We start from the raw sequence: 26,964 nt of genomic DNA, 5'->3' as shown, positions 1-26,964 counted from the left end.
GGCAAATAATCAAATCAAACATATTATTAATATATTAATGTATCGCTGTAAAGCAAAACATGAAGAACTTGGTATTACAAAAGATTTGTTAGTTTTTGCACAAGGTAAGATAAATGCATTTGATGAAACGTTTACTAATTTAGAACGTCAATTAGTTATTATACGTGCTGCCAATGATAATTTCATAGAAGAAAACCATAACCTGCAAAGAGATTATGATACTATGGTAGAGTCTCGTCGATGGGCTATAGGTGAATGTAATCAGGCACGACATGAACGTAATGTATTACAAGCAGATTATACTCAAGCAGTAATGGATCGTAATGAGACTCAAAATGCTGTGAATCGTGGTAATATCCTTCTAAATCATTGGCGGCTGAGGGCTACTCGGACTGGAGGACAACTTGTATTGGCTAATGCGCAACTTGGACAGGTTAATGCACAGCTAGCACATGCTAATAATAGGGTGCGTTTTGGAATTCAGACATTAGGGAGACTTAGGAATAGACTTTTCCAACAGATAGCTGCTCTTAGAATTCAGGTACAATGGTTTCGAATTAGACAATTGAACCCTCCTCCACCTCTTTTAAACAATCCACTAGAGACGATATGGCTACCACTGCGATAGGATTGCCGATTTTTGAGGGTAAAGCTACTGATGATATTGATACATTTGTTAGGCTTTATATGGGTTATCTTGATACTATTAATCTTAACCCATATGCTGCTGGAGGGCCACCAGAGTCTTGGAAAAGAGCTATGGGTATACTTAGAAGCTGCATGGCTGGTGAAGCAGCTGAATGGTTTGATCGAGAAATTACAGGAAAAAATTGGGAACTTTCTGGTATCACTTCAGCTGGTGGAGCTAATTTAGCTGCTTTTGTAGCATTAGTGATACCAGAAGGTGTAGGAGGACCAAATGTAGGTACCTATGTAAATGGGTCTGAAGCACAAATCTATTCAAGAGATCCAGTTAATGCATTAGTAACTATTAGAGCAGCATTTATTCCTACTCATGATTTAATGGGTGGAGATGAAGCTTAGAAAAGAGCTGGTGCTCGTCCCACAGATAGAGCTGCTCCGGCTACTGCAGATGCTGGTGTTGCTGTTAATAATAATCATCCTATAGTTTTTCCAGGTATTAAACCTAATCAGGCGCTTTATTGGCTTAGAACACAATTTCCAACTGTTTTAGATGAAAAGAAACGTATCCGTTTTAACAGTCTTTACCAGGAAAATGAGCCAGTTGATGCATTTTATAGAACTGTAAAGAGGGCTGGAAAATTACTAAGACTAACTGATGATCTTATTATCGACCAGTTCTTTAGAGGTCTTTCGGCTGATAATATTTTTGAAGCAGAAAGGTTTCACAATCTTAATCCTGATGACTTGGTTAAACATCTGAGAAATTTAGAACGGAGAAGGGCTGAAATGCACTTGGGGTTACAAGATAGAAATCGGCGACTTCGAGCAGATTACAGTGATGTAACTCAACCTCCATTAGGAAAACAGGAACCTGTCGTACTGACATCAAAGTCATCTGGGGTTACTCAAGAACAATTACAAGAGTTGCTTAAGGCTCAGGCTGAAGAACTTACCAAGAATTTTCAGGTGCAATTTAAACAATTACAGGCTCGGCCAGTTCGTAATCCACCAGTCTATAGACAGCAGATTAAACCTGTTCGACAAAAACCACAGAGACGTGTTATTCAGGATCATCAGGATCCTGATTGGGATGATGGTTATGTAGAACCTGATGTTGGTGATGACCCTGATGCTCCTGAGTGGACTTTGGATGATCATCAATATGCTATTGATCTTATTATGGGATATAAACGTGGGACGTCTAAAATACTTACAAATCAACTTCAGAAGGCTAAAGATAGACGTGATGATCTGGATTTGGCCCGAGCAATGAGAAACCTCGATCTTAACGATGATGCTATGGACATTGATACTGTGAGTTTTGGTGAAAAGGTAGAATTGAGAGAAAAAGATGGTGATGTCTATATGGTTCGTGTTGGGTCAAAAAAAAAGTAGGTTCGAGTATCTCAAAACTTCTTAAGTCGTCTCCAAATAAGACAGCAGTTAGCTCTTCTAGTGTACCCTTGAAAGGCAAAGCAACCCCTGTTAAGATTCCTGTAAAAGTTACTGGTAGTAAGTCTACACCTGCAAAAGCTGTTACTAAGAATGACTTATTAAGCCTGTTAAGGTCTGCAGACTTTAGGAAATTACTCCGTGAGATTCTTCAGGAGGAGATGATGTCTGCTAGAAAAGTCACAGAGATTTCAGATGACTTAGCTGAGGAGGAACAAGAAGAGGATATCAGGGAATACGATCCTATGGATATTGATATAGCTCGTTTGGAGAATACTAAAGATCTTTTAGCACTGGATGGAGAGGTTAATGGGATAGCAATTCAGTGTTTAGCAGACACTTGTGCTAATGCGTCTTTTATTCAGAGAGAAGCTGCTGAAGAATTAGGGTTGAATATCGACAAGAGTATTACATACAACATATCTGGTGCTCCAGGAACAGGTAGGACATTCGGCATGGTAAAGGGAGTGTCAATCAAACTTACCCCTGATTATGCTATCACTGAGGATCTTGCAGTTTTAGATGGATACAAGCATAGGGAAATTGGATTGAGCCGGACGTGTCTGAAACGTTACAATTATGATGTCCATGAATCACGTGAACATGTCGCCCTTACCTGTGATGGGAAGAATGTTTTTATCCCAATAGTTCCTGACGTGAATCGAGGAGACAAAAAATAAGACCCTTTAATTCTTCTATTTTTTTTTATTTCCAAAATTTGCGAATTAAGTCAGGGATATCTTCCTTCAACTGGTCAGCAGGTTCCCAAGTGGCTTCTGTATCTGGGTATCGCTCCCACTTAACCAAATACTGGTCTTGACCTTTTCTAATGCGATGCCGAAGTATCTGCTCAGGTACAAATCTTTCAGGTTGTCCTCTTATCACAGAGTCAGGTGGAGGCTTTTCATTAATAGGAACTACTTGCAATTCCTTTCGGATATATGCACATTTGGATACACCTAATCGACCATGTGGTCCATTAAGGAGATATGTAGGAGGCTGTTCAGGTGAGAGTATCATTTTTTTGATTACACAAATGTTTGGGTTCCATCTTATGTCTCCTGTACGGAATTTTCCGTGAAGTTTGTTACCAAGTACAGAAATAGGTTCATCTAACTTGACTCTGACACGTGTTCCTTCAGAGAGGAGGTCTGTCTTTTTTGACACTTTGGGTGATCCTGTCGGAATGTCTGGGGGATTTCTCTGCCAGAGTTCATTTACTTTACTCACTATATTATGGAAATCTTCTGACCATTCCACGGATGTCACCCCAGTTTTCAACTCCTGTGCTACCATTCGTTTAAGAAGGGGTTCTTGGATGGCTTGGATAGCTCTTTCAGCATAAGATTGCTGTTTATGCCTTCCTGGTTCGCCGAACCTCATCATTACCCCTAGGCTGTTCAGGAAAAAATCACGTACCTGGTCGTTAGTGAATTCTGATCTGGAGTCCGTCTCCAGTCGGTGTGTTGGAGGCTTGATACGATTTCTTCTGTAGATTTTGACAAACCCGTTTAGAACTCTATTTGCAGTCTTATCCTTTAGGAGTTCTGCATCGACTCTCTTTCCTGCAACTTCCACCACTACGAGAAAATAGTGGAATCCTTTGGGGTCAACTGGCATCTCTGCAAGATCTGCCTGATGTGTTGCATTTGGTTTCCATACAATTACCTTTGGGCGTTCTGTTGACTTTTCCTTTAGGGGCTTTTTGTATAGGTTGTAATGCTCTTCACCTTTTAAAATTCATGCTGGTACTCTGGATAGACTGTAGTACTTGTAGTAATTCTCTAATTGTGACATATTACGACAAATTAAAGGAAAGATTTCAGACTTCAAATCTCAAGATGACACGATTTTACTGTCTAAAGTGCAAGAAGGAAACTGAGACTGCTAGTGAAATACAAGATATGACTACAAATGGGCGTTATCGGCTACATGGTGACTGCACAATTTGTGGTATGCATAAGAATACTTTTACTGGAGTAGACTGGGTTATCAAAAAGAAGACTAAGGAGAAAAAGAAAGAAACCGCTGCTAAGAGACATCAGACGGTTTACAATCGGCAATGCAAAAAACTTGGACAGAAAATCTTAGATTCTGATGACGCGTGTAAACAGTGTATTGATAAATGCCTTAAGGAAGCAAAAAAGAGGAAAACGGATTAGTACTGTCTTCTAAACTTATCTGAATATGCTCTATTCCCAATACCCATTGTTCAATTACTTATTTTTTCTGACGGGGGCGGGACGGGGTTGGTCTTACTGGCTCTATAGACCTTCTAGGGGCTTACCTGCTAACTTACCTGGTTTGCTATCTCACTGCTTCCAACAGATTATTAGACGGAATCCTGACTTGTTCCAGATGTTCCGGATGTGGCGGATCTGGGGGGTAAAAATAAAACTTTTTCTGGGGGGATGTCCTCTCATAATTTTTCTGAAACATCTGCCACATCTGCCACATCCGGGACAACCCTCTCATTATATCCGTTATTGCTTCCTTTTCTATTGTTTTCTAGTTATTTGATATATATATTTGTTCCAGATGTTGTCCCAGATTGTGGCGGATATATGGGGATTCCTGAGCCCCGTAGGGGCCATATAGGTACTGCGACGGGTCGTAGACCCGGAGGTGGGTGGTGCTTGCACCTCCCACATCCAGCCCGACGACATGGTACACCTTTGGTATATCACCAATGGCAAAAATTGACAACTCTTTTCATTGGAGGGATATCACCGGGAGTAACTGATGATTGTATGGAAAAAATTCTCAAAGGTAGTGATCAATTATTTAATTTTTTTGGTGGGCAAATGAATGCTATTATATATCGATACTTGTCAACAAGTCAAGTTGTCGATGATTTTCCAATCGAAGGGATGAGATTTTAATGTACACTATATTATCAAATTGGATTCTTATGAACCTTGGAGCTTTAAACGAAAGCGTAAATATTTTGAAGTGCATTTGTAAGAAAAAACTTTTATATAATTTTTTTACGACCTAAAACGCATATTATTTTGGATGCTAAAAACTTTTTTCCCAGATAGCTTTCGAATTTATCTTAGTCTTGAAAGCTTTAATGCGCTTATTGGGCGCATGAATATCTTCAGGTGTGATTTTATCAAATATTTTAGCTAACAATTTATTCTTGGTTTTTTTTTATTTGATTATCTGGCGATTGCAAAGACTTGTGGTACATTAAACTCTTGAAAACGAGTTAAAGACCAATCCAGAAATCCAAAAGTTTTTGAATTTGTGGAATATGCTGATGCTGATAATGTACTGCGTTCTTTGCGTGTACTTGGTGGTGAAGGTTCGGGTGATGATAAAAAAGTTAATAGTAAGCAATCACTTCTTGATAAATTACTTTTTGATCCTAATTCTTCACCTAAATTATATATATATATATCGCCATTTGTCCACATATATTATAAGTTAAAGCCGATGAAAATACAAGAAAATATCTTGCTCAATATGAGGCTTCAAGGCCAGGAACGGTGGTTTGTATTAAACCATAGAAATAACTTTTTTTTTTTTTTTAGCTATCATATTTGATGTAAATTATTGTCTTTCAGAATTACTATACAAAGTTAGATAAAAGTGCCTTGTTGAAGACATGACTAAGCCACAGGATAGAAAAGATCTGTAAATTCGCAGCATGAAAATAAACTAGCTCATTGAAAATCACCAGCTACAGAAATAAAAACAGAACATGGATAAAGGGATGATGACACAGATTTACCGGCTGATCTTTCTCTAGATCAAAAGGATCTTCATTATTTATTGAGAAATAGCATTCTTTCGAGAACGTGCTGCAGCAAGAGAACGAGAGCGTCAGAGAGAATAGGGAGAACGAGCAAATCGTAGAGCTAAAGCTGAAAAAGAAAGAGAACGTTCACATGGAAAGGAAAATAGAGAGAGAGATCGAGATCGGCAATATGGACATTATCATCAACTGGTAAATTTTGTTCCTGCAAGTGAATCATGATGCGAATCTTATATTTTAGACGATAAAGAATAGGAACAACGCAGACAAGCTAAAAGAAAAACTGAAATGGAAATGGCTTTTATAGAGGTATATTAAATTATTTAAAATTTTATTTTTGGATTATATATACTGATGATTTTAATAATAATTATCGGGATTACCACAAAATCCCGACAACCATAAAATCGACGGTCTACAATCCCGATACCAAGATCCCGACAAACCCAAATCCAAATCCTGATAGTCACAAATTCCGACAGTTAAAAATCTTGACAATCAAAATCCAAAAGTTTTTTTTAAAATATAATGATTTTAAAAATGTAATGGTGCAGTAACGGGTAAATTGTTTGCAAATTTTATTAATATTAATGCAAATTAACTAACGTTACTATATTATTAATGAAATCAAAAGAAAAAAATTTTTATCTTAGTTAAAAGGATTATGTACAGTATATTATTAGATTACTAACTGAAACTATTCTTTATCTTCTAAAATTAGAAACAATTGCATCAAAAAAATTAACTAATCTCAAATTTTACTGATCGAATCTCAGCCAGGATTTTGGCTGTCAAGATTTTAGATTATCGGGATTCTTGACTGTTAGGATTTTGATTCAATCGGGATTTGCATTTATCGGGATTTTGGTGTCGGGATTATAGACTGTCGATATTATAAGCGTCAGGATTTTTGGGTGATCCCTAATTATCTTATATTAGAGAGAAAGATGATGGCAACATAGAGAAGAAACAACGGCAACAAATCGTGAACGTGAAGCAGAACGAGATCTAGATGTTAGAGAAAAACAAATTCGAGATCGAGAAATAATGGCGAGGAAGTTAGTGGAATGGGGCGATGACATTGAAGCTGATAGCGGTCAAGAAGAATATTACAAAGACAGGTAGGTATATATCACATTCATCTTGTAATCAATTTAACGGAGAAATTATGAATTTTAACTTTTTTTATAATTTATGTAAATCTCGTTGGTGATTCCATCGACAACAGTTCAGAGCACGTGAATTGACTATATATGAGGCAGATAGGTTGCGAGAACAGCAAGAAATTGAGCTTGAGCAACATCGATTACAGACACTCGAGGAATAAAGAAAGCAGCGTGAAGAAGCTATGGAAGCAGAATTAAACAATGAAAAGGAAATTTGAACGCTTGCCACAGTGTGCTTCACAAATTTAATAGCGTTAAACCAAAACTAACTCTTAATCTTGCATCAAAACGTCGCGCGGCATTAGTGGCCCTAGCTGAAGATGAGGAATTTGATGATGAAGGAGGTATTAAGTCAAAACGTAAACGTCGAATTTTAGTTCCTTTGAAATATAGTGATAATGAGGACGATGAAAACAAAACCGAAGAAAGGAAAAAGAAAATTAGTTAAAGAATTAGTGGCAACTATACCAACGGATAAAGGAGGACTTTGGAGGAATTAGGTGAGGTAAGTTTCATATGTGGTTCATAATTTTCTTCCTTTTTTTAAAAAAATCTTTGTTTTTATTAACATAAATAATAATTAAAATTTCACAACAGAATATTCTTAGCAAAAAGTTACAGCCATTTGTAAGTAAAAGAATTGTTGAATATCTCAGCGTACAAGAAGATGAATTAGTTTGTTATTGATCATTTACGTAATAAAAAGCCAGCTGAAGACTTAACTAAAGAATGATGATTGTATGTTGATTACTGTTTGCACTAAATATCAAAGAGTAATTAACAAGCTAAATCATTGATTTTTTATATCCTTTGATTTATATGATACAGACTTTAGATGAGGAATCCGAGCTATTTATGTTAATTTTTGAAACGGAAAGTAAGAAAAATATAAAATGAAGATACAGCTTTTGAAAGGTTTCTAGAATGGGCTAGATAATTCGAAGTAATTTGAGGCAATGGCATATAACACGTAGCCAGAGTTTTTTAATTTATATATATTGTCTATCAGATTCTTTTCATTAAAATGTGATATTCAAAAATTAAAAATTAAATATAATAAAACTTCATAATTCTTTTTATCAATAGCAAATTGATAAAATAATTACTTAAGAGATCTATTTTTTTTTTTTAATCCTATCATTTTAATGTTATCCCTATAAAAAATATTGTCCAAACACTGTTCGGTTTTTTGTTCGGAAAATCGACCCCATTCCGAACATTTATTTGACATTTATTGGACATTCATCATGATATTGTATGTTTTTATGTGGTTAAAAATTCTCAATCTCCGCATCTTGTATTAAATTGTAACAAATATTGTATAATAGCAGAAAATTGACCTCATTCCGAATATTTATCAAACAAACATTTTTTATAGGGAATCATTGTTCAGTATCATCTTTTAATATCCCCTAGTAAATTATATAAAGATATAATGCAAAAAATCTGAAGAACAATAATTACTTTACAAGCTTCAGTTATCATCAATATCGTACTAATAAACCCAAATATTTACATTAACTATACTAGTAATCAGGTCAAAATTCACTTTATATTTTAATTAGAATTCGTTGTTATGTTTAGATAATTGAGAGAATTTTAATAAATTATCGATAAGTTACTTTTACTGTGAATAAACTTAACTTCATTATTACTTTGGCGTGGTTATGCATTTTGCCGATATCTTTCTCATATGAAATATGAATGCAAAGCACGTGCTAAGACGTCATACTCGAAAAATTTGTTTGAATATAAAGTCAAAAAACACTTATCATTCGTTATGTTTTTATAAAAAGTATGGTAAGGTACTACTACAGTAGTGTTCGATAACCGCAGTAATTATAGATATTGCTAATTTGATCGCACGACTAAACTTAAGTATATATACTATTTAAATATTTTATAAATTTTTTAAATACTGGTTATTAAATTCTTTTGGACAGTAATAATATGGTAATAGGAATAAAATATAATTACTTTAATTTTTAATAGTAATAGAATAATTAGTAACTATTATTCATAATTATAAGTTAAATAGAAATACTAATTAAACTAACCTAATAAAATGTAATTTCTGAAAAACTCCGTGAATATGATACATTTGTGAGAAAATAATTTAAATAACTTGGATAATTTTCATGTTTGAGGCTATAAACTCCGTGAATATGATACATTTACGGAAATAACAATGGAATAAAAACACGGAATAAGTAAATTATTATATTATTTATATTACCCTATATAAGTTAAGTGTATTGTAACGTGTAGCATGCTCCAACTTACCATAGTACGGATTGTTATCTTAAAATAGATCGGTTTAACCGGTGATCATGATGACAATTAAACAATAGGAATGTCTCATGTTAAAAAGTTAAAAATTGTCCATTTTTTATGCTGTGTTACCTATCATTGTTTACGCTAAATTAAGACATAAACTTTATGAATACTGTTCTGCTTCATCAGAGTTGTCTTACAAATGGTAATGGTTTCATATCTCCTGGTACAAATAATATGTCAAAATGTCAGCAAATTGGGTTGTTTATTGCACCATTTTGGCATTTTGCACCCAATGATCATAGAATAATACACCAAAATGTCAAAATTTTCTGCCAGCAGTGATATCATAATTTTATCATTAAAATCATGATAAATTTTATTAAATTTAAAAAATTTAATATTTTATTCTATTTTTAGAATATTACTTGTGTGCATAATTTACTATATGTTTAAGTTCAATGATTCCAGTTATGCTTTAATTGCTTCTAAAGTTGATACCAAACACATGTGCATACCAAATACTAGGTTCCAAATTATTACTTTCAAATGTAAACAATTAATTTTTCCATTAAATTAACATCTATTAATAGAATAGTTCAAATTTCTATAACATGCTTTCACAGTTTTTATAGTTAAAAATTGACATATTATTCTAATGAAAGCTTTAGTAAAAAACAAAGACCGTGTATGTTACATTGATCACCACATTTTTTTACACATAATAAAGTAATGCAGATCAGTTTTTGAAATACAAATTTGGTAGTATAATAATAAAAATGCTTTGAATTTTTTTTTTGAAACACATTTGATTATAATTTTTTTTTTGAAACATGTTTGATAAAAAGAAAAGTTATTAATAGTTAATAAATAAATCAAGATTATAATGATGAGAAACATATATAAATGTCCTGTTATTCTGCTGTAATCTCCCAAGTAAAAAATTTATCAATTATCATTATCATTTTTCAAGTCTATCTTCCAAGTAAAAAATTTATCAATTATCATTATCATTTTTCAAGTCTCTTAGTAAAAATGTTCAATTCAAAGATGTTGATCACCTTTGTCTGTTTATTATCCATCTGTTGCTTTTTTGCTTTATCTCAAAACGTACTATCTTCTTCTCAAAACATTTCATCATCTCAAACTACATCCCTCCAAGATAGTATATCAATCCAAGATATATCATTTATTTATAAAGAACCAATTAATGGGTTACAACTTTATAATACCTTCACCCTTACTTTAGATAATTCTTTGCTGATTTGGATGGCCTTTGAAGATGAGAAACCAGAATGCATGTTGCCTTATCTACATCTACGATTAATGGATAAAACAGGAAGAATAAAATATATGGATTTTAATTACACTCTTCCTGTGGAAGCAGTTTGTCCCATTACTGCGGATATTTTACCCTTAACTAAAAATTATATAATGATAACTTATATTAAATTAAACAATGGTGTTGAGGGAAAATATGGCATAATAATTAATTACAGCAATGAGTCTACTATAAAGTAAGTTTAAATGATGGAAATCCTCATTAATGAAAATTAATAATAATGATTTAATAATAATATTTTTTTTTAGTGAAATATATTTAGGAAATGCTAATGGATTTGTTGAACGTAGCTTTGTACCAAATAAAGGTCTCATTAGTATTGAAAAACCAAATAAAGAAGGAATAGCAACATGGCGTTTGTTTAGTCTTCCGTAAGTATTTTTATGAATAGTAACAATTAGTTTTTTTTTGAAAATATTTTATTAGTTGTTTAGTTGATTAACTTTTTTACCTTATTTTAGAGATATTACAACAGGAGAAGTTGTGGAACGTAAAAATGGTGAATTTCATGCACCAAATCTATTATCCTATACCTTAGTAGATAGTTTAAACTTTTTATTAACAGATGGAGGTTTTGGTTTTATGTATATTTTAAAATATGATGAAACAAAAGAATCATCAGTAATAGATCCAAATCTTCAATACTGGAGAGTTTATGTATCATTCCTAAGGGAAAGTGCAGATTCCCCCACAATACCTTCTCTTGTTTATCAAACTACCCAAAAATTAAATAATTTAACAAGTAAATCATGCTCTGTGACTTATAATGCTGAAGGATATGTATGTATTATGACATTAAATAATACAATTACAAATATTAAGAAGAATAAATCACAGACTGAGATAAATTATTATCAGTTGAGATTTTTATCAACTGGAGCCTTAGAACAATTAAATAGAATTTCCAATCCAACAAATAATACAGACATTGATTTGGAAATTTTATATTATGGAGGATTTCTTGTGGAAAATATTTATGATGCAATGGATTTTTATCTTTTAGATAATAGTGGCAATTATGTGCAATCACAGGGATATTTTGGGCCAGAGTTCTTTCATTTTAATATGTTTACTCTAAATAACACTATTGTTGGAATAAAGAATCAGAGTAACAATAAATTAGAATTTTTATTAAAATCTTTACCAATATTGAATAATCGTAGTAAGCTTTTAATTTTAATTTCTTTTCTTTCTTTACAACCCTATAAAAAATTTCTGGAAAAAACTCTGATAAATAATCATTTTTCTAGTTTTTATTTTGAAGAAATTTAAATATATGATCATTTTACTGAAAAATTTTTTATAGGGTATATATATATATTTATTTATTTATATTTATTTAATATTTTTTTTTATCTGTAGGTACTGATTATTATAGTCCCGTAATTGAAACAACAAATCCAGCTATTAATGAAGTTGTTGATCCTTCAATTAAAGAAATAATAATCAAATATACCATTCCAGTGAAGTTATCAACTGCGAATGTTTCGATATTTCAACAAAGTGATGATCCAAGTAAACAAGCTCTATTAAGACAAACATTTTCGGGAGATTATAAACTATGTACTGTTGGAAGTGACAATTACACAGTGCATATCCCGATTTTTGAAAGTACATTTAGTCAACCCAATTCCTCCTATTATGTGTTGGTTGATAATAATTTTGTTATCTCTCAAGAGAGAGATGAACCTTTAATGGGAATTGGTAATAAGATTTGGATGCTTTCAACTGGTAATATACACATTTTTTTTAATATTTTTTAATGATCAAATAGAAAAATTAATATTCCATTACTATATTTAGAACCACTTAAAACGGTACGATATTCAGATTCAGTTACTGGATTACTTCGATTAAATGAGGAAGGAAGTTTAAAATTTCTCCAAATGAATCATTCAGTATTTTTCAAGAATATGATTCGAGAATTTTCTAAAACAATTCCAGTAGCTGAACAGAGATTATCGACAAGTGGTAGATGGCAATATGACCCTACTTCTCCAAAAAAAATATTATTGTCATTTAACATAAAGGAAGCTAAAGATGATCATGCAATTGAACCAAACTCCCAAACAGTATTTGAAATTTTAAGAACCTTGATCAAACAAAAAAGGTTTACTGCACTTTCATCTAATGAATATACATCTTTAATTGATGAAAGTGCACCTCTTATAATGACCCGTAAGTGTGTTCATTAAATATTTTTGACATTTGTATTTGATTAATATTTTATTAAATTTTAATTCTATTACTTTACAGGAAATTATTTTGAAGAATTTCGTTTGTTGATTATAATATTTACAGTAGGTTTAATTGTATTAATAATATTATATATTTTGGCTCGTCGAAAAAATCCTGAAGCCAAAAACTCTGTAATATTTGAGACCTATTTTATAATACAAGATTTTGCTGTAGATCTAGTATTTGTATTATTAAAAGTTAAAAATACACCACATTTAAAAATTCCAACGTAAGAAATTTCATTTAATATTATTTTATTTATATTATTTTGAAGATTAATTTAATTAATTTAATTGATTACTAATTTTCTTATTTATTATTATTTAGTATGATATTCTTTATTTTACCTATTGTAATAAATATTTTATTTGCCATAAATATTTTTGTATCTGAAATGGCAACGAATAAATCATTTTCTAATTGGGTTAAAGGATCTACGGTAATATCATCAATGTGCACATTATTTTCAGCCATTGATATACAAATATTAAACACCTTATCATCGGATTTATTTGGCCTTAAAGTATTTTCGATTCCTTTGACTCAAAGATCAAGAAAAATAATGCTTTGTGGTAGTATCATAAGCATCTTTATTGAAGATATACCTCAAATCATTATCCAAGGGTTATATTACAATAGTGTGATAACATATGATCTTATTCCATCTCTTGCAATTGCATCTGGTGGATTAGTTATATTAAATAAATTAATTTTAAGATCATATCATGCGTTGATAAGATGGAATCATCGACTAGATAAAATTAAAGAATATAATAAAAATCGACATTTATCCGCCGCTTCCATAAGATCCATAAGGTCGAATGTTGCGAATTAAAGCAGAGGAAAAAGATCTTGCCTCCCAAAAAAATATATAGGAATTGTACACTGCAAAAATCTCTTTTACTAGTTATTATTATTACAGGTTTTAGAAGTAGCATTAAATCAGAAGTATGGAGCGTCAATTCATAGAATATGAATAATGAACAACATTATTTTAGTAAATAGATTGTAAATATTTTAATTTTTTAAGTATTATTAATTTAATAAAATATTTTAGACTGCGCCATCTGCACCATAAGAATTGTATTCTTTTTCTTTTCGTTTCTCAAAAAAATTTTTTTTTTGGAGCATCATTTATTGGATGAACACGAACAAGATTATTGTCTTCAATTTCTTTGACTCCAATAAATGTTTTTCTTTTTGTGTACTAACAATAACTGAATAGTAGTATCTTACACATGAAATTTATTACACACATGAAAATAACATAATGTAACCAGGAGTTTTATTGAATTTATTTTAAAAGAAATAAAAAATTTTTGATTATGAAAAATCTATTGTTATACTACTTTGCATTTATTTCAATTTGTACAACATGCCTCTTCCTTTCTTCTCTTTCCATTTTTAATCTGCTGATATGCGTATATAATTTTATATAAAGAATCAAACAAGGGTCTCCTTCAGTTTTACAAAACTAAAATGCTGTTGTAGCCCAACTCCGAATTTAATTTGCAATTTTCAATACTTCTGGTAAATTTAAGCCATAAGTTCAAGACGATAATCAAACACTAAATATGTCTCTAAATTTGGTTCGGGTTATGATCACATTTCGGAAATTGTACATTCAAATCAAAAATTCCAATTTGAAATTGAAATTCTGACTTTAGAGTTTTAACTTGAACGTAATCGCGTGTGGGTTACAATATTTTAAAAATATCCAGGTTACGTATTGATCGGATGTGATGTATTCAGTTATACTTGTATACTAGATAAAAACTATACTGTATAAATAAAAAATTATACTGTATAGAAAAAACTATACTGTATAGATTTTCGTCAACTATACTATAATACTCAATATCATCGTTTAACCGAATAAGGAACGTACATAATCGTTATTTCTCCGTGACAGATAAATTAAAGTGGCGTGTCAATTCGAAAAGGATCATGATCATAAAATCCAGTAGATCCAAATCTTCAGTATTGGAAAGTATAATATGTATCCTTCTTGGAAGACAATGCTTGTATTGACCTGTCAGACAACTGAAAAATTAAATATCAACCTAAGTCGTCTAGTTAATGTGACATCATTGTGACTAATTTTATATATTGCATTTTATCGGATTATTACCAAATAATGTTACTATTTTCGAGCCTTTTTTTATCGAGACTTGAATTATTAATTTATTTAGATTAATTTATCTTAACAAATAAATTTTCATACAATCTTGATTTTTAAAAGCCTTTCAGGCTTTCACGAACAATTTTATGATCTTATCATAAGTATATTAATTAATAAATCACGCAAATTTTAATTTTTATCGTTTAGCATGATAAAGATTCTTTAATATTAACTCTCAAAACCATATTATTAGTTATTAATTACGGTTAACTTTCTGAAGACTAAACCGTTGGTATAGTTACCACTAATTCTTTAACTAATTTTCTTTTTCCTTTCTTCGGTTTTGTTTTCATTGTCCTCATTATCACTATATTCTAAAGGAATTAAAATCCGACGTTTACGTTTTGATTCAATCCCTTCACTTCTTCATCGTCAAATTCCAGCTGAGGCCATTAATGCCGCGCGACGTGATTAAGAGTTAGTTTTGGTTTAACGCTATTATTTTGTGAAGTACCATTTGTGGCAAGCGTTAAAATTTCTTTTTCATTATTTAATTCTACTTCCATAGCATCTTCACGCTGCTTTCTTTCTTCTTAAGCGTCTGTAATCGATGTTGTTCAAGCTCAATTTCTTGCTGTTCACGCAACCTATCTGCTTCATCCACGATAGCTAATTTACGTGCTCTGCAACAAGATCTACATAAATTATAAAAAAAGTTAAAATTCATAATTTCTCCGTTAAATTGATACAAGATGAATGTGATATATGCCTCTGTCTTTGTGATATTCTTCTTGACCTCTACCAGCTTCAATGTCATCGTCCCATTCCGCTAACTTTCAGTTATCGCCATTATTTCCCGATTTCGAATTTGTTTTTCTCTGACATCTAGATCTCGTTCTGCTTCACGTTCACGATTTGTTGCTATTGTTTCTTCTCTATGATGTTGCCATCGTCTTTCTCTAATATAAGATAAAATCAGTATATATAATCCAAAAACAAAATTTTAAATAATTTAATATACCGATTTAAAAGCCATTTCCGTTTCAGTTTTTCTTTTAGCTTGTCTGCGTTGTTCCTCTTCTTTATCGTCTAAATATAAGTTTCGCGTCTTGATTCTCTTGCAGGAATAAATTTTACTGGTTGATGATAATGTCCATATTGCCGATCTCGATCTTTATCGCGATCCCGCTCTCTTTCTCTCTCCCGTTCTTACTCTCTAATTACCCTTCCATGTGAACGTTTTCTTTCTTTTTCAGCTTTATCTCTACGATTTGCTCGTTCTTCCTCTTCTCTCTGACGCTCTCGTTCTCTTGCTGCAGCACGTTCTCGAAAGTATTCTATTTCTCGATAAATAAGATCCTTTTGATCTAGAGGAAAATCAGCCGGTAAATCTGTGTCATCATCCTTCTGTTTTTATTTCTGTAGCTGGTGATGCTCGAAGAGCTAGTTTATTTTCATGCTGCGAATTTATTGAAGGTGACAGAACTCTTCTATCCTGTGACTTAGTAGTCATCATGTCTTCAACAACGATTATAACTGATAACAAGGCACTTTTATCTAACTTTGTATAGTAATTCTGAAAGACAATAATTTACATCAAATATGATAGCTAAAAAAAAAAAATTATTTCTATAGTTTAATATAGACCACCGTTCTTGACCTTGAAGCCAAGATATTTTCTTGTATTTTCATCGGCTTTAACCTATAATATATATGCGTGGATAAAATGGTATTTAGATGAAGAATTAGGTCAAAAAGTAATTTACCAAGAAATGATTGCTTACTATTAATTTTTTGCCATTTTCTAATTCATGAAATTTCTTCTCAGCATCATCATTTTTTTGTTCCAATTCAAAAGATTTCCATTAACACCTTCCTCCAAAGTAGGAGGAACAACTCCCTTATCTTTTTTATCATCACCCGAACCTTCACCACCAAGTACACGCAAAGAACGCAGTACACAGCATATTCCGCAAATTCAAAACCCCTTTGGATTTCGTATTGGTCTTTAACTCGTTTCCAAGATTTTAATGTACCACAAGTCTTTGTAATCGCCAGATAAGTAAATCAAAAAAAAACAAAAATAAATTGTCAGCTAAAGTATTTGACAAAATCACATCGGAAGATGTTCATGTTAAAGCTTTCAAGACTAAGATAAATTCGAAAGCTATCTGGGAAAAAAAATTTTAGCATCCAAAATAATATGCGTTGTAGGTCGTAAGAAAATTATACAAAGTTTTTTCTTGATCGCATCTCCAAATATTTACGCCTTCTTTTAAAGCTCCAAGGTTCATTTGATAATATAGTGTTCAGTAAAATCTCCATCCCTTCGATTGGAAATCATCGTCAATTTGTTGACAAGTAGCATTCATTGCCCACCAAAAATTAAATAATTGATCACTACCTTGAGAATTTTTCCATGATATCCCACCAATGAAAAGAGTTGGCAATCTTTCTATTTCTGAACCTGGAGCTGCCATTGGTGATATACTATCCAAAGGTATACCATAACCTGGTCTAGGAGCCATATTAGCTGTACATGATTGTGTGGGAATACCAGAAGTATAGCCACCTCGCGAGGTTTGTCCATAGGTAAGAAGACCGCCTGGTGGAGTAAAACGTAAGAAACTCGATATTGAGCTATGAATAACAGTAAGTAAAATATTAGGTATAAATATAAATGAAGAAATCAGAACGGGAACTCTACCATAATGTCCTGGTAGGGAATAGGGATCCATTTTTCTGTTGAGTAACGTCAGTAGTACAAGTTTAATTAGTCCATATTATTAATAATCACGTGATTAAATGTGACTTTTCAGTTTTCACGTTTGATGCTAACTTTTTTTTGTGCATCGGAGTTTTTTTTCAGAAAATTTTTTATAGAGGGCAGCAGTCGGATTAGTCACTCCAAAATAGTAATAATGTTTATCTCAGGCTCAATTCAACATGTATTATTATTGGCTCATACTGATATAACACAATAAGCGGTTACGTCGATTTTTTATTATTTTATCTTGCTATTAAATTAGTCAGATTATATACAAGTTGATATTTGATTATCTTCTAAACTAATATATGAAATTATCAGTCAAACAGAACCAGTGTGATCCTATAGGGAATATTTTATAAAAATATTTTAACATTATATACATATCAATATAAATATTTTTTTAAAAAAAAAAGTATTATTATTTTATTCTATGATATAATATAAATAATAGGGTATAGCAATAATTACTATGTATAACTTATACGTGTTATTCATTATAACTTTTTATATTTATAAAAAATTTATTCGTTAATTTGTAGTATGTTACAGTATTAAATTTTAATAAATAGACGCTAATTATCAAATGAAACGTATTAAAGTGTACTGTTAATAATCATGGTTGTATAGTGATGTAAAAACAGCACGGTGATGAACTGAAAATATATGATACATTTTTCCACTTTCATTATTCTCCTCTCTTGGTATGAATAATTTAACTTTATTTCCTAATCGGTAATTAACAATTTCATTGATGTATAAAGAATCGAAAAGCTTTAAATGTAGCAGGACACACTATTTTAACAGCGTTATTGATGACAAATAAATGTGATGGACCGATCTAATCTCGGTTAGGAATATTTTTTCGTATGATATGAAACGAGCTTAATCATTTTTTAGTTAAGGTAATAAGGTCAGAAACACTATTGTCCTTCTGATTCCGTCGGCAATCAGGCTTTTCTATAATTTTAATGATATTCGGGTCACAATCGCGTGAAGATATTCTGTCGGAATAGATCTAAAGCACTTTTCACTATGTGTAATATCGTTAATTATCACTCTCTTATTCTTTATAACTATAATAACTGAAAGGAAATCCGTAGTATATGGTGAATTTGAATAAGTTAAAGGGATATGATGATTTTTCTTTGTTCTGTAATTACATTGTATTTATAATATTTGAAATATTTAAGTGAAGATGCTAATGTATTAGGCCTATCAGCTTAAGTAACTGAATTCAACATAAAAGAACGGTCAAAATTCCAATTTCATTTCATATTCTTTAAAAAGTAATTATCGCCTCTATAAAAAGAGAAAATTCGGAATTTGTCCTGAAAAGTATGGAAAATGTCCGGAAATTTTAATCGAGCGTCCGGAAAATGTTCCAAAACATGACCGTTTCCGAATATTTTCCAGACGCACGGAAAGTTTCCGGACATTTTCCATACTTTTCAGGACAAATTCCGAATTTTCTTTTTTTATAGGGATCGTTAACATTCATTAACTGTTAAGTATTCATATGATATACTAATGGTATGATAGTTAATTCATTTTTTTTTTTAACAATATTAAAAAACATTTTAATTCGTGATTTGTGAGTCAACTGTAAAAAATTCATTTCTGCAAATTTATGTAATTTTTTCATATTTTTTTAATACATAATATTTATTCCAAAGTTTCAAATAATTTGTTTTTTACAATAATTTTTTCACATAATTTTTTACTTTTATTTGACGCCACGCCAGATTCCCATTTTCTGCCGATCGTTTGCAGTTGACAAATTAAAGCTTTAATTAATAAATAATATTATCTTACCGCGTTTACTTAAATTAAAATATTACTTGTTTCAACCCTATAAAAAAGGAATGTTCAGAAAACATACATAAAATAAACATAAAATGTACATTATACATAAAATGTCTATAGAATGTCCATAGAATACATAGGATATATGCAAAGGGGACTCATATACTTTTTTGTACATTTTATATACAGTGAGCCCATTTTGTATATTTTTTATATACAGTATTTTATGGACATTCTATAGACATTTTATGTATATTGTATATTTTACGTATATATTCTAAACATTCCTTTTTTATAGGGCAACAGACGGAATATTTCTAGAAAAAAATCTTTAAATGTCTCGAATCTCAAGAACAAGAATAATATTAAACCTGAGTTAATAAAATTTTTTAAATACTAACTTAAATTTATTAAATAATACTCTGACTATTTTCGAAAAAACTGATTAATTTTATTGAATAAAATTAGACAAGAAAACCATTCATTATTAATAAAATAATAAACTACTTCAAATAAATTATTTTACCTGATTCGTTTAAATTTAACATCAAAGCATTCTCAAACTATGAACTAAGCAATAAAAAATATAATTATTTTTCTAGTTTTTTACTCTACTAGAAGAACTCAGACATATGATCAATTTTCTAAAAAATTTTTATGGAGCTGAAATGATCCGTGTAGGCGGTCATTATTGATAGTTTAACTCTAGAGACTATGGTTCAACTGCCAATATAAATTCTTGCATCCTAGTTTATTTTATATATTGTATTTACTGATATTATGATTATATGTTGGTTTCTGATCATCCGATGTACGGTAGAATTTGCTTTTAATTTTTTTTACGTTAATTTTTTAATCAAAATTAACGTAAAAATCGCAAATTTACTTCCAAACTTAATCATGATATCATCATATCTTTGATATGTTTAAAAAATATCATTTACTAAGAAATGTTACTTTTTTTATATTTTCTTTTAGTAAACTGTCTTATTTTATAATAATACTTGTATAATAAATAAATAATGAAATTGTTAAGCAAATAATTACATGTACAGTGTCATAATTATGTAGTATAATTACAAAAAAGTTAAAAAAGTTCGTATTAAAAAAAATCTGAACAAACTGAAATTTACACAAACTACTTAAATTACACAATCATTATACTGTATATTTCACTTTTTTAAGCCATACGAAAATTCTTAAAATAGTCAAGCTAAAGGCTTACATTAATTACAAATAAGGCTTATATATGGCTTATTAAATCTGGATCATCACATGAATTAGTTTTATTACTATTGTAAAATTTGTGGCTTTGATCACAATACTCAATACTTTTATGAGTTTTTCCAATACCCAACTTTTTTTAAGCCCCATAATGAATAATCAAGTTAAAGGCTTACATTAATCGCAAATAAGGCTTAGATATGTATGGCTTAGTTATTTCTTAATTATCAAGATCATCACATGAATTAGTTTGATTTAATACGATATTGTATATAAATACTTTCACTGATCTCTTGATTTTTCTTTTTTTTTCTTTTTTTTTTAATCACATTTTTATAATTTATGATAATGAGCTGCTTATCTAGATCACAACAATTCGTAAGTCCAAGCACAACAAGAAGTGCACAAGTTGCTAGAGTTGTTGTTAGAGATAACAGCAATGAACAAACTTTTACAGTATTTATATTTTTTAATTCATTGTTTTTAACATCATTTTTAAAAATCTATTTATGGGAAGATACATGGAGCTTTGTATCCTATATTTTCTCGGTGTGGAGAGTAATACTTTGAAGTCCAAGTTATTTATAGACAAGTAGTATTATTCAAAAACATAATATATTTTTAAAAATGGATTAATGTAATAGTATCAAACAATTAAATTGAATGTAACTAATTATTTCTTTTCTTAATAATATAAAGCCTACAATTTCTAGAACATTGAGAGAGACATTATTTACCCAGGGGAATACAAGAAAATTAAATGATGATGATTTTAAGTTATATAAGGATTCATCAGCCCTGTAAAAAAAAATGTCCGGAAATTGTAGCTAAAACATCCGGAAAATGTCCGTGTGTCCGGAAAACGTCCAGAAAATTGCAATATTCCGGACACTTTCTGGACGCTGGGTCTGAACCCTCCTAGACATTTTCTGGACATTTTCCGGAAAATGGAAATTTTCCAACGTCCGGAATATTGCAATATTCCGGACATATTCCAGACAAATAAACATTTTCCGGACGTTTTTAGCTACAATTTCCAGATTGATGATGTTGTTGACTTTGAGACCTTTAATAAATTAAAAGAATTTAGCTCCAAAGTTCAGAATTTGGAGGAGGAAATTAATTCTAAATTAATAAAATTAAAAAATAACATCACCACAAGCAGCAACAGCACAAGCAGTACCACCACTGCCACCACCACCACCACCACTAGCAGCAACAGTACAAGCAGTACCACCACTGCCACCACTACTACCACCACTAGCAGCAACAGCACAACCACCACTACCACCATCAATAATAAATCAAAAAAATTCCACAAAGACATTGATAAACTAACAAAAAATATTGTTGATCTTGTTGAAAATATCATACCGCCTACGTTTTTGCAGTCATTACTCATAATTCCAAATTACATAAAGTAGTCCTATATGAATATAATAAATATATTGATGAAGTGTATGTATCAGTTAATAATATATCCAATAGATTATCAACATCTGAGAATTATTCTTATGTGAAAAATAAGGAAAGGAAAAGTAGAAATTTATTTTCCTCCTTTAAAAATAAATTAAATGATATATTATTAAAACATGCAGATAAATTTGGATTTGTCGATTATCAGGAGCAGTATCACCCAGAAGCATCGTCATCATCATCACAGCCCTCACAGCCAGCATTATCATTACACCAGGAACATATATACAAAAAAACTATTAAAAAAAGTCAATAAAAAAAAAATAAGATATATCCCAGTAAATAGTTTTTGTATAAATTTGTACCGAATATATATTAAAATATACAATATATAAGGATGAGCCCGTTTGGCACGAAATTTGAATTAATTTGTTCTGAATTAATTCCAAATTCATTCTAATATTAACTATATTTATGCCAAATACTTTACAAAACCATTCTGAAGTTGAGCCATCTATAAGCCAAATATTTGCCAATAAATGTACCAAATTTATTTATATTTATTTAATACTATATAATTAAAAATATTGTTTATTTAAATAATAATACAGTTTAACTCAGCTTCATTGTATCAACTATCTAAATCTATATTAAATCGATTTTGTATCAATATTTAATCTATACGAAAGTTCACATCCTGTATAAATCCATCTAAAGAAGCATTTGATGCCTAAAAAAAAAAAGGTTAAAAAAAATCTTATTTCTAAAGTTTCGAATTCCTTTTTCGAAACTTACTTGGGATTTTGGTTTCCAAGCTGGAACTAACTTCTCTACAAAAAAAAAAGAAAAATATTAAAAAAAACCTTTTTCAAAGTTTCGAATTCCTTTTTTTCCAAACTTACCTATCTCATGTGTCTAACTGAAAGTCGATTTCTCACTAAGATATGTTTCTAAGCTGCTAAAAAAAAGAAAATAAATAAATTAGCAACTGTTTTTAAAAGACAGAATAAAAGACAGAATAAAAGACGGAATAAAACAAAAAAATATTACTCCCACCAAAGTTCCGCGTCCAAAGAGTTGGAGAACTGTCTAAAAAGCAAAAGAGAACAGTTAGAAAATGTTCGTCAAAATAAAAGTTTCAAGAAAAAAATGACAATCTTACCAAAATGCCGCATCCAGAGAGACCAGAAGAACCATCTAAAAGAAGAAAAAATTGAAACGTTAGAAAACGTTTCATTAAAATAAATAGTTAAGAAAAAAATGCCCACCAAAATCCACATTCGGAAGTTCAAAGAATAGGTTACCTAAAAAAGGAGAAAGAAACGTTAATAAATGTTTCTCAAAGAATAGTTCAAAAAAAATCCCTCCACCCTACCGAGTTTTTACGCGTTCAAAGACTTGGTCTTCTAAAAGAAGAAAAAACTGAAACGTTAGTATATGTTTCATTAAAGAAATATATAGAAACAAAAATATTGTCCGATTTCTTACCAAAATCCCATGCATTTGAAGGGTGGAACGAAGACAAATCTAAAAAAAGAAAGTTTAATAGTTTAGTATCAAAGATGACAAAAAAAAAAACGAACAATAAAAAACCCACCTTTATTTCCATAAAAGAGACATTGAAATATAAAAAAAGAAATAATGAAACCTAAAGAAGAAAGATTGATTGTTAGTAGTGAAGACAAATAGATAAAATGAAAATAAAATTGCACACTCACCCAGAAAATCGGCAATACCTAAAAAAGAAAGATAAGAATCGGCAAAATCTAAGATAAAAATGAACCATTAATAGAGTTCATTAAATTAATTAATGAAAAAAAATTACCCACCAGAAAGAAAACCGCCTAGATAAAAGAAATAACGAACTGTTAGAAATTTTTCGTTAAAACAAAAATAGTAAAAAAAAATTGAATACTTTACCAAATTCGTGTTTAAGGAGACCAAGAGAACCGCCTAAAAAGACCTACAAAAAAGAAAGGAAACGTTCAGTTAGAACGTTTCTTAAAGAAAAGAAAAAGAAAAAATGGAAGTTTTGTAGTGAAATGTACAAAACTTACTGTTTTCTGAATTTCTAAATTCCCAGAAACCAAACCTACAAAAAAGAAAGAAATGTTCAGTTAGAACGTTTCTAATAAAAAAATATATAATTTAAGTTAAACTCACCATTTCAAGCTCCCAAACTAGCTTCCACTACAAAAAAAAAACAAAGGAAACGTTAGTAAATGTTTCCTAAAAAGTTAATTTTTTTAAAAAATAAAAGTTTTGAAGTGAATGCTTCAAAACTTACCATTTTATTTTCTGAAAGAAGGGAAGGGGAAGGGGTGGAAAAAAGAGGAAGAAGGGATAGGAGTGAGGGAAGGGGAAAGGGTGAAAGAGAGGGGAGGCGAAAGGAAAGAGAGGGGAAGCAAAAGGTGAAAGAGAGAAAAAAAATTAAGCTTTGCCAAAAAAGCTTAATTTTTTTTTTCGCTATACCGCAGCTGAAGCTGCGGTAATTATTAATGTAATATCACGTGATACGTGATACATAATTTTATATATAAATGGGGGGCCCGAAATTTTTTTTTTTATATTTTTAAATTAATATGAATAATGTAAAAATTTTAAATAATGTAAAAATAAAAATAAAAATAAAAGTAAAATGTAAATGTCAATCATGTAAAAAAGAACAAGGAAGTTTCTTAAGTGCAGAGAAGGAGTAATACAAATTTTATACAAAATTTGTATAAATTATGGTCAAATGATTTTATACGGAATATATAATTGAAATATATGTAAATTTATATGGAATTTATTTTTGAAAATATTTTAAATAAATATGTATTATAAATTTGGTATGATTTCATTTTTAAATATCGATTTTAGTACAAATTTAACGCGATTTAGTAAAATCATTTTATTAATGTGATTTGGATCGGCATAAATTTAATACAAAATAATGATATATTGTATAAATTTATACGAAAACTATTTACTGGGTATGCATAACCTGTTATATAAAGAATATAAAGAATATAAAGAAAACAATCCAAATGATATCAATTTGGATTTAAAAGAATATCCACCAGTTGTTATAAATCAGATTGGAGAAAAAAATAAAGATCTTAAAACGGTGGATTCTATTTCTATGCATTATGATTTATCTAATTTTAAAACAATTGAAGGTATATATATTAATTAAATTTGTATTTGAATTTGTTATATTAAATTAACCATCATACTATTTAGGTAATTATCATTGTATAGATGAGAACAAAGCAACTTTATTTCGTCTATTTGAAGTTCCAAAAGAAAAAGAGCAGCTGATTGTAAATGCAGATCATGCTGTTCAAACATATTGGACTCATATTCACAATGATTTCAACCATGCTCCACCAAAATTTAAAGGTTTTAATTACGAATCTCAAGGTAAAATACATGATTATTACTTATGTTTTATTTCGTTAAATTAATTAAACTAATCAAAAGTTCTATCAGATTCAGGAACACAACCCTTTACACAGCACTTTGGGATTTTTCGAAGCAATAATAAATTTGTATACCAATCCCAGGATTATATGTGTAAAGTTAAGAATGATGAATATTTTAATCATTCTTGGTATGTTTTTATTCATTTTTATTTGATTTTTTTTATAATAATTTGGCATTTTAAACATTACTATTTTATAATATTTAATAGTTGCGTTGACAAAATGCTATATGAAATTAATGAGGTGGCAGATTATATCGCAAATATAATGGAATTTTATTATCCATCAATGTATAGAAATTTAAGTAATCTTTGCTTTCCACCGCAGGTAAATAATTAAAAAATATCATTATTTTCATAAATTAAATACTTAATTTTTGGTTTATTATAAATTCCTAGGTTAAAAAATTATTTAAGGTATTCGGAATGTGTGCTGTAAATTTCAATACTATCTGTGGATGTCATATAGATCGTGATGATGATAAATATGGTTTTTGTTGGCTTGTACCATTAGGTGAATGGAAAGGTGGTGATTTAATATTTCCACAACTTAATATACGTATAAAATTAAAACCTGGAAATATTTTAGCATTTAGGTCTAATTTATTAGTACATGGAAATCTTCCATGTTCTGGTGTTAGGCATTCATTAGTATTTTTCACACATAATGATTTATTTCCTGAATCTTTTATTCATATAAATAACAACAATAATAATAATCAAAAAAAAAGAAAATCAAATGTTAATCAAAAAAATAAAAAGAAAAAGAAAAAATAAAAATAAAATTTTATTATCAAAATATCTTGCAAATTGTATATTATTCATGTAAAAATTTATTTTTTAAAATTTTTAATATAATGACAAGTTATAGAAATAAAGTAACAAAAAAGCAAATCTAATCTAATTATTTACTAAAGAGACAATAAAAGGTCGTATAACCACATGATTTTATTGTATGTTAACAATGTAATCATTAGAAAGTCGCGTAGTTGCGTTAACAATGGATCTCAAGGTAGATATCAGGTTTTTTTTAAAAAAAAATTCATCTTTTTTTAACGAAATGATCATTAACGTTTCCTTTTTTTTTAGGTGGTCGGTCCCTCAAATCCCTTAGACATGAAGGTATAATGATCTATTTCTTTAATATAATAAAAACTTCGAAAATTTTATTTTTATTTTTTTATTTTTTTTCTTTATTAAAAACGGTTTTAACTTTTTTTTATTTGTATTTTTTTGTAGGTAATATTTAAACAAAAAAATTTTTTAATCGAATAGTCATGTGTTGT

General features: G+C 30.0%; 8 protein-coding genes across 8 annotated transcripts; 4 read left to right on the top strand and 4 right to left on the bottom strand.

The window, feature by feature from the left end:
• Positions 1–4,661: 4,661 nt before the first annotated feature.
• OCT59_008563 (uncharacterized protein) lies at positions 4,662–4,979 on the top strand (the record flags this gene model as incomplete). The annotated part of the gene is made up of 1 exon (XM_066142571.1): positions 4,662–4,979. One exon carries the CDS (start codon positions 4,662–4,664, stop codon positions 4,977–4,979), a length of 318 nt encoding a protein of 105 aa, XP_065999441.1.
• A 279-nt stretch (positions 4,980–5,258) lies between these two features.
• OCT59_008562 (uncharacterized protein) lies at positions 5,259–5,516 on the bottom strand (the record flags this gene model as incomplete). Its single annotated transcript, XM_066142570.1, has 1 exon — positions 5,259–5,516. One exon carries the CDS (start codon positions 5,514–5,516, stop codon positions 5,259–5,261), a length of 258 nt encoding a protein of 85 aa, XP_065999440.1.
• A 1,388-nt stretch (positions 5,517–6,904) lies between these two features.
• On the top strand, positions 6,905–7,471 carry OCT59_008561 (uncharacterized protein; the record flags this gene model as incomplete). Its single annotated transcript, XM_066142569.1, has 2 exons — positions 6,905–6,978; positions 7,276–7,471. 2 exons carry the CDS (start codon positions 6,905–6,907, stop codon positions 7,469–7,471), a joined length of 270 nt encoding a protein of 89 aa, XP_065999439.1.
• A 2,861-nt stretch (positions 7,472–10,332) lies between these two features.
• On the top strand, positions 10,333–13,712 carry OCT59_008560 (uncharacterized protein; the record flags this gene model as incomplete). The annotated part of the gene is made up of 7 exons (XM_025311196.2): positions 10,333–10,814; positions 10,888–11,010; positions 11,101–11,801; positions 12,002–12,370; positions 12,443–12,817; positions 12,896–13,106; positions 13,205–13,712. 7 exons carry the CDS (start codon positions 10,333–10,335, stop codon positions 13,710–13,712), a joined length of 2,769 nt encoding a protein of 922 aa, XP_025174000.2.
• A 1,843-nt stretch (positions 13,713–15,555) lies between these two features.
• OCT59_008559 (uncharacterized protein) lies at positions 15,556–17,737 on the bottom strand (the record flags this gene model as incomplete). Its single annotated transcript, XM_066142568.1, has 8 exons — positions 15,556–15,668; positions 15,834–15,958; positions 16,213–16,406; positions 16,660–16,701; positions 16,784–16,803; positions 16,872–16,925; positions 17,267–17,326; positions 17,404–17,737. 8 exons carry the CDS (start codon positions 17,735–17,737, stop codon positions 15,556–15,558), a joined length of 942 nt encoding a protein of 313 aa, XP_065999438.1.
• Positions 17,738–22,885: 5,148 nt separating this feature from the next.
• On the bottom strand, positions 22,886–23,449 carry OCT59_008558 (uncharacterized protein; the record flags this gene model as incomplete). Its single annotated transcript, XM_066142567.1, has 5 exons — positions 22,886–22,942; positions 23,008–23,042; positions 23,115–23,127; positions 23,263–23,301; positions 23,375–23,449. 5 exons carry the CDS (start codon positions 23,447–23,449, stop codon positions 22,886–22,888), a joined length of 219 nt encoding a protein of 72 aa, XP_065999437.1.
• A 63-nt stretch (positions 23,450–23,512) lies between these two features.
• Positions 23,513–24,502, bottom strand: OCT59_008557 (uncharacterized protein; the record flags this gene model as incomplete). Its single annotated transcript, XM_066142566.1, has 10 exons — positions 23,513–23,516; positions 23,588–23,618; positions 23,701–23,739; positions 23,810–23,860; positions 23,931–23,978; positions 24,042–24,056; positions 24,133–24,175; positions 24,270–24,304; positions 24,372–24,402; positions 24,500–24,502. 10 exons carry the CDS (start codon positions 24,500–24,502, stop codon positions 23,513–23,515), a joined length of 300 nt encoding a protein of 99 aa, XP_065999436.1.
• Positions 24,503–25,189: 687 nt separating this feature from the next.
• Positions 25,190–26,455, top strand: OCT59_008556 (uncharacterized protein; the record flags this gene model as incomplete). Its single annotated transcript, XM_066142565.1, has 5 exons — positions 25,190–25,373; positions 25,438–25,617; positions 25,687–25,807; positions 25,889–26,006; positions 26,078–26,455. 5 exons carry the CDS (start codon positions 25,190–25,192, stop codon positions 26,453–26,455), a joined length of 981 nt encoding a protein of 326 aa, XP_065999435.1.
• Between the last annotated feature and the right edge of the window lie 509 nt (positions 26,456–26,964).

The sequence above is a fragment of the Rhizophagus irregularis genome, chromosome 16 (genome assembly GCF_026210795.1).
Source record: "Rhizophagus irregularis chromosome 16, complete sequence".
Classification (NCBI taxonomy): domain Eukaryota; kingdom Fungi; phylum Glomeromycota; class Glomeromycetes; order Glomerales; family Glomeraceae; genus Rhizophagus; species Rhizophagus irregularis.
This window is presented reverse-complemented; position numbering and strand designations above follow the sequence as displayed.